Below are 14701 nucleotides of genomic sequence, written 5' to 3' on the forward strand. Positions count from 1 at the left end.
AAAACCTGAGACATGTACAGAGTTCTGGACATGCACAGAGTAAGGATCAAAACTTCAAGATTTTCTTTAAAACATTACCCTCAGACTAAGCACACAGAGTCTCAAGAGTTGTACATATGCTTTCTCCCTCTCCATAAAGTTGCCCTGGAAATTGGAGTCTAATTACTGGCCTGAGTCAACTGATGTTACTCGGATATCTTGTATGTGCACGTCTATCAGATCAACACCTGATCAGGAGAACTCTAAAATCCTACCCTTTTCTCCAGTACTGCTTTTTTGTTACACAGCCAGGAAGTCCTAGGGGAAAAAAAAAAGTTTAAAAAAGAAGTACTTCCCTAAAAACATCTGGACATTGGTTCAAAAAACTTTCAAATTTTTATGCATGTTACATGTTCACAGTATCCAAGGCCTAACATGAAACACAGTACCTTGAGTCACAAAGCATATACATTTTAAATCTGAATGTAGATTAGCAATTATATATGAAAAAAATAGTAATTTTGCAGCAAAACCCCAAAATTCTGCTCCTTCTCTCCCCTCTCCTATTGTCAGACATGTATAAGTCAAAATGCTTTTACTTACTAATTCAGACTAAAGAAATCAATGTGCATGAACTGGCTTAGTGACATTTTATTAAAGTAATTTTTCAGGTTTCATGCTCCCCCCCACACACATATGTGCAAATTTCTTCTTTTGGCACTAAGCCACAGACCAATTTTGACATGGAAAACAGCTGTAGGAAAAAAAACCTCAGAAATTATCTTATAAATGGACACATAATACATTACAGTGATCCCTTTAGTAGTCAAATGGTTCATGAACATTATATTTTATGTAATATCACAAATGCACAAAATATGCTTTCCATATGATTGCAAAAACAGCAGCGCTCTGGAGCCAAGTGCATGACTTAATATTATAATAATGAGTCTACTTCAGTGTAGTGGATTTTAATAAGACTTTAATAATACTGGTATGAAGCCAAATTACATAATGTCCCAAAATATGAAACAAAGCTTTTGTAGAGAAAATAAAAGCTCATTGAAGTATAACCACATTAAAAAGAAAAAAAAACCCAAAACCAAAAACAACAAAACTAACAACCCACCAATGTTATCTAAACAAAGCCATTAGGCATACTTAATTTTTAAAAATCAAATTAAAGAAAATGAACTCAAATCTATTCCCAGATCTCAAGATAAAATTAAAAAGGATATTATTTTAGGCAACATTTATGAAAATGGAGGTACTATGTCAGCACTGGGAAACAAGCTAACACTTCAATTACATCTTTTGGCACAGATATGGATATGGGTTGAATATCTCCAATTTTTCTCCAAGGACAAAAAAAGATTCAGTTACCTTACAGGTGGAGTCTAAGACTGAACTATGTTGGATTATCTAGGCACAGCTTAGACCAATAAAATTATTTTCTTTTACACATGAAAACAAACTCAGTGCAAAAGTCCCAGAGGTAAAGCACCAAATTATTTACTCTCTCAAGCCCCTTCAATTCTGGAGTCTTGGGGAAACCAAGAATTCAAAATCATTCAGGCATGGACAATTCTCAGAACAGCTTCCTCTCTCAACCCTCCCCAAGCATGGCAATGTCAGATAGCAATTGAAAGAAAAATCAGCATTTCATTTGTTGGGTAACAAGCAAAATGGAACACATTCCAAAAGCTGTAAAATCTTTTAAATATTAGTGTTATGCTAGTTGAAAGATTAGCATTTGCATGGATAACATTTTTTGTTCTCTATTAGGATCAGCTGTGAAGATCCACATATCCAACAGAGAGATCAACATCTATTAGCATATTCCACCTTACTACTGGCTACAAGTACTGCTGTTAAACTGAGGCTGAATCTATGTTGACAGTCCACCAGAGCATGTGGTGATGAATACAGGAAGAATCAGAACAGTTTTCTTTACTTATATTGTTTCATCTACATGTCTCCATTCTTTAAGCAGTTTTGATAAAGGCATAAATTTTTTTTAAGTAGATTTAGATGCCACATGACAAGATGAAGTGAGTGGGACATTTTATGCCTTGGATTTCTTATATACTTTAGCTACAGAAACCATTAAAAAGTTGCAAGTAACTTCAAGATGAAAGGCATTAGCAGCTTTGTAGAAAAGGATAATCACACTCTTCTAAAGACTTAATAAGACATAATTCACAGAAGCTTTTGACATGGTCTGCTGTTAATCGAATCAAAGTCGATGATGATCTTGTTACACTTTGGCTTGAATTCCCTAAAAAAAAAAAAAAAAAAAAAAATATTAGTTAGTGAGTAGTTAAAACATTTTGCTTGCTTTAGAGTTCCAGCTAAATTTTTGAAGGAATAAAAAAAATCACAGAAAACACATCCTTGGATTCTCATAGTTTTCTTCTCTATGGGAGCCAATTATAGTGCACCACACTGAGAGAAACCTGGACAAGAAAGACTAAGACAAAAAGACACATGGGGTGGGTTACCCTGTACATTCTTCAGCTATTGGAATTTATAAATTACCCAGGAGTCAAAGGACTTTTACCAACTTAGCTGCAGGTGGTTGGCATAATGTTACCAGTGATTTTTGTTCATATATACTAATATTTCAAATATTTTTAATATATATTTAAAGATGTAGGTACAGATATAGGCAACCAGAAAAAAACATTTAAATCTTCTGTATATGTATGCATATTAAAAAGGATATTTGGAATACATTTTGATAATATTGATATTTTCATCAATTTTTCCTGACAAGTTTTAGAAAAACTCCTTCAAGCTTTGTGTCAGCATAATAGAATATTTTTCATGGAAGGGAAATAGATCACATTATGCTATACTGGGTAAAACCCAAACTAGTTAAGAGGGAATAATTTAAAAATTGTAACTTTAGAACTCTAAAATTAATACTGCCGCAAAATGTTTCCTTTTATTATCATTACAGCATCTGCTGCAGCAATTAGCAAGGAAGGTATACAGGGACTGAGCATATATTTTCCAGTCTACCAGTAAACAAAAGATTATGCAAATAGTGTGGATTTAGTGCCTAATTAAGCTCTGCAGTTCAGTTCAAGAGATTCATTAAGTACCACCTACATCCTCAGCAATCGATACAAGGATAAGTAACAGTCAACGCAGGAAAGCACATGCTGCTGACCACAGAAACTCTGAATGCTTTGTTCTGAATAGCAATCTGAAATGCAAGAAACATTTCTCACCCTGGAGAAGTTACAAGATTTGACTTGCAAGAGAATGATTTATGCTTCTTAGTCAAATAGTCTTAGTAGACAGGAAATACACCGAAGGACTAAAACTGAATTTCAAGTACTGCTGTGTTTTTCCATGGATGTTTCTTAGCCCAGTAGGTATCTTTCATCCTAAAATTTTATCTGTCAGAATTGTTATGTTTGCAAATTTTTCAAAGTCTTTATATTAATACTGTAAAACTTTTTAGAGTTGCAAAGCCTCCCTGAATACATAATTAGCCTCACCCACAGCATGCTACTCTCATCAAACTCACTGTTGAACAGATTGTCTTTAGGTATCTCTGTCAGTGTCTTTAAAAACCCCACTCTTGAAACATTTTTCAGGTTATCATTATTTTAAGGCAAATATTTCAAGTTTTATCCTTTTCTCACCTTAAAGCTGACCAAAGAAGATGAACAGCTATAAGTACCAAGAATTATTTATGGGTGGCTTGTTTGACATCTTCCCAAACTGACAAGATACTGTAGTTTCAATAAGGATGGAGTAATCCACAAAAACAACAACAATGAAAAATCAGTTGTTTGTTTCAGTCCGACTCATATGATCACAGGATAATTCAGGTTACATGTGTTTCAGGAGATCATTTTGCCCTACCTCCTGCCCAAAGCAGGGTCAAGGAAGACTCTCCCAAGTACAGTGTACTAAGGAACCACCCTCTTGGCAATTTCACTCCCATTCCAGGAACAAAATGAGTCAAGGACAATTTTCTCATACAAACATTTCAAAATTGAACTCTAATTACATAAAAAACAAAAGAATGGTGAAACAGTCCTACAGAGCAAGCCATCTACAAACACTACAGAAGAATAAATGCTACATGACTGAAAGAAGAAAAACATCTGCGCTAGAGTTGGTGTCTTTCATATCCCCCTTTTTTTTCCATTCCAGAGTAAAAATAAAGTTAATTCTCTCACCTATATATAATACCTGCCAAATCAAACATCCGCCGTGCAGCTGTCATTTCTGTAGTGTCATGATACTTGTCAGACATGAAAATAACTTCCTTTATACCTAAAGAAGTCACGTAGAAAAAATGTTAGAATTGCACTGAAAAAAAGTAGTAATGTCTGGTGCACAAAATCAGAAGAGGCAGCATTCATCCACATGGTCTACAACTCCTTGGTACACCTCTACTCACAAATGTATGCTCTGTAAAACTGCTGAATGATCTTTGCCTAAATCACTTAGGTAGGGGAGAAATATAAAGGCTTCAAAAGAGAATTCACAAGCATTTCATAGCTGATCAACATCTTCCTGTGCTTGCCAGACAATATGAATATCAATACATTGCAATTTAGTGCTGACCTAAGTGCATAAGGAAAAGGATGAGTGACTACATTGAGAACAAGCAGCCAATCTACCTTGAAGACCATTTGATTTTGATTCTCTAAGTTAGAGAATTGTATGTTGCACAAATGCAGAATACCACCACCTTCCTTCCCTCTTCACCCCTCTTGACTTCAAACCATACTGAACCAAAATAAAGAAGCCTCCTTTTTGCTGCTTTCTGCCTATATTCCTGTGGCCATTAGTAGTAAGAGACACTCCCCAGAACAGCAACCCATGCTGGGACTGCATGACTTTACTCAGTGAGCAAAATACATGCTACTTTAAGCAGAGATTTTTACAGAATTGAAGCCTGCTGCAGATACTGCCTAATCTCAAAAAAGGAGACACATTTAGGCCAGCACATTTGCTGCAGTGGCACAGATTTATAATAATTGTAATGAAAGATATAATTAGAGTAGGATCATAGAAATCTTATGACATTTATGAGGAAAGATATTTTAAAATCTTCAAATATCTACTATGCATCACATTCAAATTAAAATTTCATGTATATACTCCCAATAGACCTTTTGTCATGCAGAAGTTTATTTCCTTCTGCCCTACTCTATTCAATGTGCCAGAGCACAGTAAAATTGACAGTAATTATATGCAAAGCCTGTGTTGTTCTTTGGCAGCTCCTGGTCTAAGAAGTTACAAACCTAAATTAGAAGCACGTTTAGAATCACAGTAGATGCAATTAGCACTGGAAAAATTTGGCACCATTCAGATGCAAAAAATCCCCACAAGTAGCATCTTATGAGGTTGACAGTGCAATTAATTTAGATCTAACATCAGCAATTTAACATCAAATACATCTATTAGAAGATGCCAATGAGCAGGCAGCTCTGCAACCCTGAAAAAGCAAGCTGGCACTACTGCTTACCTGCCTGGATGATGAGCTTTGCACATTCATTACATGGAAATAAGGCAACATACATGCTGCAGCCTTTCACATCAGCTGAGTTTTTGTTCATGATGGCATTCAATTCGGCATGGCACACTGATTAAACAAGGGAAAAAACAATTCATAATACCGATCATTAAAATAAATTGGTCAAACTAAAAGTGTTACAATATAACTGCCTGCATTATATTCAAAGGCAAATAGCTTGCACAGCTTATCATAAAGGGTAGAGAAAGAAATAAAAGCAGAAATACCAAGATCAATGAAGGTCAATTGTTCTGACCGGGCTGCTGATTAGTAATGATATCATTAAGTGCATTAGCACTGCCATTTGCTAACACCTATTGCAGGCAACAACGCCTTAGGCTGTGGGCCAAGCCATTGCAACCACCCTTAGTGAAGCAATATCTCACAGCTTCACAACTCTCTGGAGTATCTAACTGCCAGTATAAAACAGCTCATTTATGTGTTTACATGCACAGATAGGAACAGTCTTATGGTTGTAGGAGCGCACTGCGCGCTCTTAAAGGCAGCAGAATCGCCAGGTAAAACCAAGCAGCTCTGTCCTCTGGGCCTCAGAAATGCTCAGCACTGCTGCAGGATCCTCCCACCCCCAGAATACACAAGACACACTCGGCCATAAAAACATCCAGCTTCAATATTAGAGTGACTTTACTGCTCATTAAAAGGTGCCAGACTTCATAAGCAGGAAAACAAAGTCCTGTATTTCTCCATGGATTTGAGATAGGCCAGGCAGCAATGGATCATCCTGCCTTACTCCACTGTAAAACAATAGCTCTTCCAGGACAGACAGCACCAGTGTTTATAATGAGTACAGAGCAGATTATCTAATGTGTTACCAACACAGCTGAGAAGAATGCAGCTTCTGTGTCGTCCACAATCAAGCTCTGAAAAAAACATTAGGATCTCTGCAAGAACTTCCTGTTTACTCCTAGGAATAACAGCAAGTTGCATAATTTATATACCTACCTACTAACAAACTGCCTGCTGCCCTGACTTCTTAAACAGATGCTGAAGAATGCTGCGGGTTTGAGATCATTGAGAGACCTGCATGTGCAGACAACCTTAAGAAGTTTTCCACTGCTTGTTTTGAAGAACAGATTTTTTTTAAAAACTCGTTTTCTTTTCCCTTGTGCCCATGTGACAATTAAAACAGACCAAGTTTCACAGCACAACTTCATAGCAAACTTGGTGCTATATGCTGACCTCTGTGTGAATGATCTCACCACACAAATAACTGAGTGCAGTACCTTCAACACACAGGAATCATTGCTAAATGGAAATGTTTTCCATATGGGCTAAATGTCTACATGGAATTTTCTATACAACAGCTAATGCACTACAAATTTACGGCCTAACTTACAGCACACAAACTTTCCCATGCAAGCAAGTCACAAAGGACTAAACACTTGCAAAGTAAAGCTCAGTATTGGCTTCTACCACGCCCATGTTATGCTGTCCACATACCATCTCATAACCAGTAAAGCCAGAAACCAACACAAAAACCAGGAAATTGAAAAAGAAGAAAAACAACCAAGAGCCAAGAACCATCACATTAAGGCTTCTTTCATTTTTACTGTTTCTATTGCAACTCTTATTGGGTCACACTGTATTTTAAATATATCCCCTTAAGTGTATGGGACATGCAGTTATATGAACCTATACATTGAGAAAATCCAGAAAATATGTTGAACTCCAAGTACATTACTAAGTTGCACCAATCTTACAAAGCCTTTACAATAAATAGTCAGTGAATTATTTTTCTGGGGCTACAGAGGATTGAGTAAAAGAGTGACACAATTTCCACAACTGGAAGTAGGGGTTATGTCAACAGGACAGAAACATCAATTTAAGTTTCTTTGAACAACATATTTGTGTTCTAGGCAGCAGTTTAAAATATAGAAGGCATCCAGAAAGAAGGTTGTTTTCAAAGGCTCCCAAAACTAAAAAAGAAACAAAAATAATGCCTTTAGTAAATATTTTTCCTTCACAAAAACTCAGAAATCTTCAGCTGTAAAACCAGACAAGTTTCATTATTAGTATTGCAACAAGTTTCCTTCCTGCACTAATGAGAGAAAAAGGTTCTTTTGACAGACTTATACAAACTCTCAAGAACAAACCTCTTCCCAAGCAAAAATAAGATCAGGCCAAGAATAACTTATAGAAGATAATCAGTTGGAGCAAGGGAAAACCATAAATTTTGCCTCCTGACCATCTTCACACAATCTGAAGTTAAGAAAAATTACAACTATCCCATGTGGACAGAAGATGCAGAAGCAGCAATAAGAAACAGACAAATCATTCCAAGACAAAAACTACTTAAGTCTACAACAAACCCAGCAAGTTTTCATTTCAGATAGAAAATTAGGTACATTTTTCATCTGCCTAACCAAGTATTTCTTACTGAACTTATTGCAGAAACTGGTACAGGACCAGAACCTTGCACTGACTCCAGAAGTCATAATTTTCCATCCAGTATTACTTTTTTAGTCTACTGGGCTATTAAATACCAAACTGTTTTGTCTCAGTTACTGTGATTTGAAGGTATATTCTGGGAAGCTATCATTACACATGTCTGTTTTATACATCTCCCTAGACATGTGCTACTTATAAAGGGTTATTATGCCAGATGGTTCTTAAGAAGGTGCTGGCATCAGACAAGTATTTTTAGGCTTTGTCCCATCACTCTTTATTCCCTCTTAACTCATATTCACCTCTCTCTGACAAATAGGCATTGACCAGGTAAGATAGGTCTATGACCCTCAGATTTTTCTTAAAGACCTCCTTTTTTGAGAGACAGAAAACAAATCCAGAAGTCCAAAATCCCTCTTGTTAATGACTAACTAGTTCATATTTGGGGTGTTATGAAGTTTTCTAAGCTGTTAAGAGCTCCTGCTAATAGTTACAAATTGTTCTCTCCAAGATAGTAAGAAGCTAACTTAAAATAACCTTTCACAGGTTCACAGTATTCAGAACTCTGAAAACTCTATCTTTAGGCAGACTAGTAAAACTAAGAATTTTTACAATACCCTATGAGAGGCTCGAGAGCTTTGGTTTTTAAAAAAAGAATATTCACATGTAGCCAACATAATATCAGGTCCACAACAGTGGTTTCCATTCTGGAGAAGTAGCTTGAAAAGTATTCTCAAAAGGCTTCATTAGCTGAAGAAATAACCATGCAATGAGAAGTTAAGTGTGTGCTCTGACATTCCCACCACCTGCTACTAGGTTCATGAGAGGGGGAAAGAAAAGAAAAAAGCCAATGAATGACTGCTTCATTGCTGGTAGTATTAATTGTTAGTGTTTCTATCTCTTCTCATTGCATGCTGGTTTGTGTTGTATAGCTGAGGCAGCACTCATCCTTAAGCTCACCTGTAAATAAGAGACCCCTGCTTACCCTACAAATGGTAATTTTTCAGGATTGAACAATTAACATGAGCATGTTCCCAGTGGGTTGCAGAGTGAGAAGTACTCTTCCCACATTCTAAACATGTTCTGACTAGCAATTTCATGAGAACCACAAGACTAGTCAAGGTGTTTAATACTGTTTAAAGGCTTACATGCTTGATGAAGAGCATGCTAAGGACCACCATAACTTTAAAGACCTTTTAAAGAAGCAATCATAGGAAGGGCTAGGGAGAATGACTTTTTAGTGCTATTAATTACTAATTGAGCCAGATTAAGTATTTTGTTATCCTTTTCTTGCTGGAACTCTGACACTGAACACAGCAAGAATCCCAGGAGGTATCAAAACATTAATTTAAAGAATAGAGTCTGGAGTGACAACCACTAGGGGCAGTGGTTGATGCATCTGGAATTTGTAGAATGACATCTATTTTTGTCAGTCTTTTTGAAAGCATTGGGATGGTTGCTGGTCACTTCATTAAGGGCAGGCAAGACACTGATGCTGGGCTGGCACTGCCCTAAGCCCCTGCTACTGTTCTCTCTCTCTCTCTCTCCCTCTCCCTCTGTGCTGAAGAAGAAGTTGCTGCGGTCAGGGCACAGAGGCAAGGATAACAGCAGCAGATTTGTTGGGAGGCCTAGCCTCCTCAGACTGCCGCAAGAAAAACAGAACCCCAGCCTCACGGCTTTCTTCCACAAGAACTGGGAAGGGAACCTGGGAACCACTCAGCCCATTTATGAACATCACAAAACTTGCTGGGTCAGACCAAAGAAACACCTCTCAAAATGTAAGCAGCATTAGCTAACCCACCCTATTTCACAGTTTCTCCCATCCTGCTCCAAACTGGTTCTACTCCTAGCAGAACACAGAGGTGTTTCTTAGCAGGCAAGTAGAAGAAGAGGAACTGTTGTTTCTAAATCTCCAAACTTTCTACAGGTTTGATGTATGACACCAGAGAACAAAAATCCATGCAGGACGAGAGTGAGTGGCTGCAAGTGGAGATCATCTCCTATAGATCCCCTTCCCATCTGAAGCCTCATCTTTGCTCTGCCAATTGGAGAGAGAGCATCACACCTCTTCAGAGTGCCTTATCAAATTTTGTGCTGTCAAAATAACAGCTTCTATAAAACTAACATTTGCCTGAATATTGTTGAGTGTTCATTTCTCTGAAAAATTGACAAAAAGCTCATAATCCAAACACAAGGAAATGTTGATAACAGTTTGTTTCATTTTACACAGCAGGTACTGTTCAATTAGAGCATACTTTTTGCCACAGCACATATTTTATCATATTTGAACCTGTATAAATATTTGTAAGCATACTTACTCAATATTTTCTGTATTGCTCAGAGGTTTCTAAATTTGCCAGTCATTTTAATTTAAAACCCTTAATTAGAGACTAGTTGTCAAATGGATGTTCTTAGATTACAGTGGAGACAGAGGGCATAACAGGAGCACAGCAACTAGATTTAGAGGGAAGATTTGCGTTAATAGGACAAAAATGCAGCATTTTAAATGATTGGTGAGAGGAAACTGAGCATCAACAAATCCTCAGATTCATCTAACAGAAACCGAGGGCACACTTTTGACTCTGAAAATCAGAATTTTGCCTAATTACTAAGAAGCTCCTGCACATAGTACTGAACACAATGCTTCAGGAAGGGCTTTTAATCTTAGTAAAACTGGCCTTCCATTTCTCTCATGTGCACAGGCACACCCTTGCAGCAGACAAAGGTAACCAAGACCAAGGTAACCAAGGTAAATTTCAAATCAACAAGTTTCAAGATACAGCAAAATTCAAGAGTGACAGGACTTGTTTAACCTCACAATAGAAGTTCAAAAGGTAACTGTTATCAGCAAGTGCACAGGGAAGGAGAAAGGGTTAACCACAAGAAACGCTAAAAGAACATTGCTGGCACATGCAAGAACCTAAAAACTAACCACAGATAAATTTAGGGTGGAAATTGGAAGATTTTTAGCCATGAAATAGTAAATCTGATCAGAGCTGTAGGGTCAATGCATCCATCAGTTCTTCTGGAGCTCAATAAATTATAGGATCACCTAACACCCTTCTGCAAAGATTGCCTCTGGGTCCAATCCTCTACTATGTCTATGCTGCTAAACACAGACAGGGCCAGGGACTGACCCCTGGCCCTGAGGCCAACTGGCACAGACTGGCTCATGCTCATCTTAGGGCTCCATCAGCAACACACTGCCCTCAGGCCCCAGTTTCCTCAAGCTCCAGAGTCCCGTGACACCACACAGTTATTTTGTATGTCTCAGTTCAAAGTGCATAAAGAAGTGAGAAGACTTTTATGCAGCCCACCAGAGAGGGATTTTCAGAGCATGAAACAGAGTACGTGTTGCATATCTGCCAGTATGCCTGAGGGAAGGAGGAGGGTTAAGCATACCATCTCAGCAGGCTTTGCATTATAAGCCTATACCTGATGACTGTTTTCTTTGCAGTCTTTTTTTCCACCCGGCCCTCTGGAACACCACTGGAAGAGCAATAGTGAAGCTCTGTTCTGGAGAAAGCTACTAAGAGTGGTGCAAAACACGGGAAGTGAGCTAAGCGTTTATGGCTAACCCACAAGAGTACCCAAGATCTGGGGTTGGATCTGGTCAGCACTCAGTTCCAACCCCAGACCTTTCTGTAGCACTGCAGATGCATGAAGTAGCTCCAGAAGACATCTTCCAACTTAGTGTGGTGGTACGTGCACAATTACCATCAGCTTCATCTAATAAGCTACACTGCAGTGATGAAAGTGCCATCAGTCCCATGGTTAGCTAATGGAGCACACAGTAAGATTGTATTGTCTCTGAACAAGCCAGGCAGGAAGATGCAAGGATAAAAAGTTCAATTTACGCAAATGCTGTGATGATTAGCAAAAGGAGAAAGGAAAAATGACAGTTTAATGAGATTTTAGCAGCAATTCTATGTGTCTCTGCATCTACCAAGAATTTTTGTAAGCAGAAAATTTTTTTTTTATATATGTACTTGTCTGGTCTGTCAACTGTGCTATCAAGATTAATAAGAAATTGCTAGAGTTTAAATGATCTGTGAATTACAAAATAGGTTGTTTATTCATCACAGCAGACATTTTGTGTTACAAAGTTGTGATTTTTTTAATGAGGTGAAGACTAAGATAATTGGGGGGAAGGGCAGTAGTTAAACCAACTCCTGGAAATCAACTCAGCACTCCAAGCTGTTACTAGTTAGCTCATTTTTTAAACATCACATGCTCCTCACTTTCTACAGTCAGAGTTAACAAAAAGAAAAAATTTCTCAGATCATCTTGTACAAAGATTCCTCACAGTACTTTTAGTTTAAACTGGTCAGCTCAGATGTGAGTGCCTGGAATGTGCTCCAATGCCAGAGACCACCCACACCGATTTTAGCTCAGAACTGAGACCTTACAGCAGCATAAAAATTCAACCAAAATCAATATTCTGTTTTCAGTGCTTTATATTTAATCAATGGGCTAACACTTGTTTCCTCACCCTATAAATAAAGAGCAGTCATACTAAGTTGCACCATTATGGTCACAGCACTGTATGTAAAACCAGTGGTTCAGAGCAGACTTCAAATTTGGCTCTATTTTGGGAATACACCTGTTACAAAAAATAATATGAAATGATCCTGAGCTTAAGAGTTACCATTAGAGGTTTTATAAAAAATTGGTGAAGTGAACAAGGACAAAGTACTGCAGTTTTAAGAAGTCAAAAATATCAAACTGATGAATTATGTGCTGAGCCACTGCATATCATCTTTCACTTCAAAGCTATAGAAAACCAGAAAATGGTTTGTAGAAAGGGCTCTGAGTGAGCTCAGGCTATGTCAAAACTCATGCAAGTTTAATTTCTCGATCACACCAATTGTTAAAGTTACAAGTAAGATACAGAAACAGTAGGCAGAGATAAATACTGGTCACCAGAAAAGAGTGACCAGTATTTATCTCTGCCTACAATATTTCTCTGCAAAAGGTGAACTCTTGTGCTGACTTTCTCCCACTCACGCAGAGGGAAAGAAAATTTCCCAAGGTTCTGATTCTCTCTTTTGTGTTTCTCTGCCCTGCCATTCCTGAGCTCAGGACAGGCTGAGATGGAGAAGCTCCTGTTTTTTCTGTGCCTGTGGCTTCTGCTGCATTCGTGTCACACACAGATGTGCAGCAGGAGCTGGAGTGGGTACAGAAAGATGAAGGGGGACTTAGGGAAGCATGGGAACTGTATGGTCTCTTACCAGTCCTAACCAAGGTCTCTTCCCCACATTGCAGGCCACAAGGCAAACCAGTCTCCTTGGTTCCTGCAAACCACACCTGATCCAGAAGAGGCAGCCCTGCTGATAGGTCCACCAAATTTCATGAAAGGCCCTTTAAATAAATTACAGAAGGCCAAACTATGCCTACTGCAAAGACAATGGCAAGATCCACAGTAGCACTCAACCACATTTACCATTAAACCATCTTTGCTCTTTGTTCCTTTTGTCCATTTAGTAAATGGGAATCAAATCAGAGGCTGAAATAAACAATGAAAGTCACCTCACCCATAGGAGGTTAGACCCACGGCACACAGACTTCAAGACAAATATTCAGCCTCCTCATAATGTATACAACCTATGTCATCAACACCTGAAATGGAAATTTCCCACAACAACTGGAGTTTATAATTTTAATACCTGTATTTTAGACCCAATTACTTGTTTTACATATACACACACTGTAATTTCTGTGCAGACAAACACAGAGAATCAGCAATTATCTGCAAGCACTGCAACTGTGTGCTAATGAGCTGCCTCATGTTTACAGGCTTTCACCATCTAATCCAAAAAGGCTAATATTTATGAACTTATTTCACCAGGAAGTCAGTCCTTCAAAAAGACTGCTTTCTATCCTGGTGTACCACATATGGGCACATTATCGATATCAAGTGAGTGGAAGAAAAACTGATTGATACTTTACCAGCTGCAAGTTTCACAGATACAGACATCACAAGTCTAACCTGTCAACCACAAGAAGCCTTACCATAAGGATATTTTGTGTCTAATCTATTTGCTCCAGTTCTTGTCCAGGGTAGTACATCATCACTGCAACCATTAGGCATCCCATTGTATCCAATTCCAACAATCTTGTTTTCTGAGTTTACAATGCAGGCACCAACCTAAATAAAATCAGATTTATACAGTACCAACAGCATGCAAAACAATGTGTTAACAATGACGATGAGACATGAATAGTCAGTCCTACCATTTTCATTTAAGAGATACAAGCTTCACTTAATATATTAAGTCACACCATCTAGTAAGCAGGGCTACAATTGTACCTAACTGGTGGGGCTTTGGAATAAGTCAGGGCAGATGTAACTCTGTTACCCGTTTGGTCATGCTCTTCCCATCCCAGCCTGCCAGCACTGTTCCTTGTCTGCTTATGAAATAACCTAGTTCAGGGAGCAGAAACAGCACTGAATAAACCCTAGTAAACATGTAAGTTCAGCTCCACAAACTAGCTTTCCCAGCAGCAGTATGAGCAACAAGTTATGAAAGATGTAACAGAAATAAAAGTATTGGCTGATGCAGGCCTCACAAGACTTTGTGGCTTGTTGCAAAATGCACTAAGATTCCAAACCTTTCAACTCTCACCCTTTATTGCTTCAACCTAAGTCTACAAAAGGACTCGTCTTAAAGAATGATGAAGCGCCCCATTTTTATGTTTTCTGCCTGTATTATTTGTTGAAATTGCAACAGTACTAATTTTAATTCACATAAAGTGTTTATCAACCAGCCC

At 38.1% G+C, this 14701-nt stretch overlaps 1 protein-coding gene across 5 annotated transcripts in view; it reads right to left on the reverse strand.

Annotated features, from left to right (window-relative positions):
- Nucleotides 1–941: 941 nt before the first annotated feature.
- DCTD (dCMP deaminase) overlaps nt 942–14701 on the reverse strand; it is a 59825-nt gene continuing 46065 nt past the window's right edge. For all 5 annotated transcript variants that reach the window (XM_050973514.1, XM_050973515.1, XM_050973513.1 and 2 more), the window contains 4 exons: nt 13943–14078; nt 5477–5593; nt 4179–4275; nt 942–2257 (listed from right to left, as the gene is read on the reverse strand). In XM_050973514.1, coding sequence (XP_050829471.1) covers nt 2179–2257; nt 4179–4275; nt 5477–5593; nt 13943–14078 — 429 coding nt within the window. In that variant the 3' untranslated portion in view covers nt 942–2178. The remainder of the gene's footprint in view (nt 2258–4178; nt 4276–5476; nt 5594–13942; nt 14079–14701) is intronic.

This window comes from Serinus canaria, chromosome 4 (assembly GCF_022539315.1).
Source record: "Serinus canaria isolate serCan28SL12 chromosome 4, serCan2020, whole genome shotgun sequence".
Lineage (NCBI taxonomy): Eukaryota > Metazoa > Chordata > Aves > Passeriformes > Fringillidae > Serinus > Serinus canaria.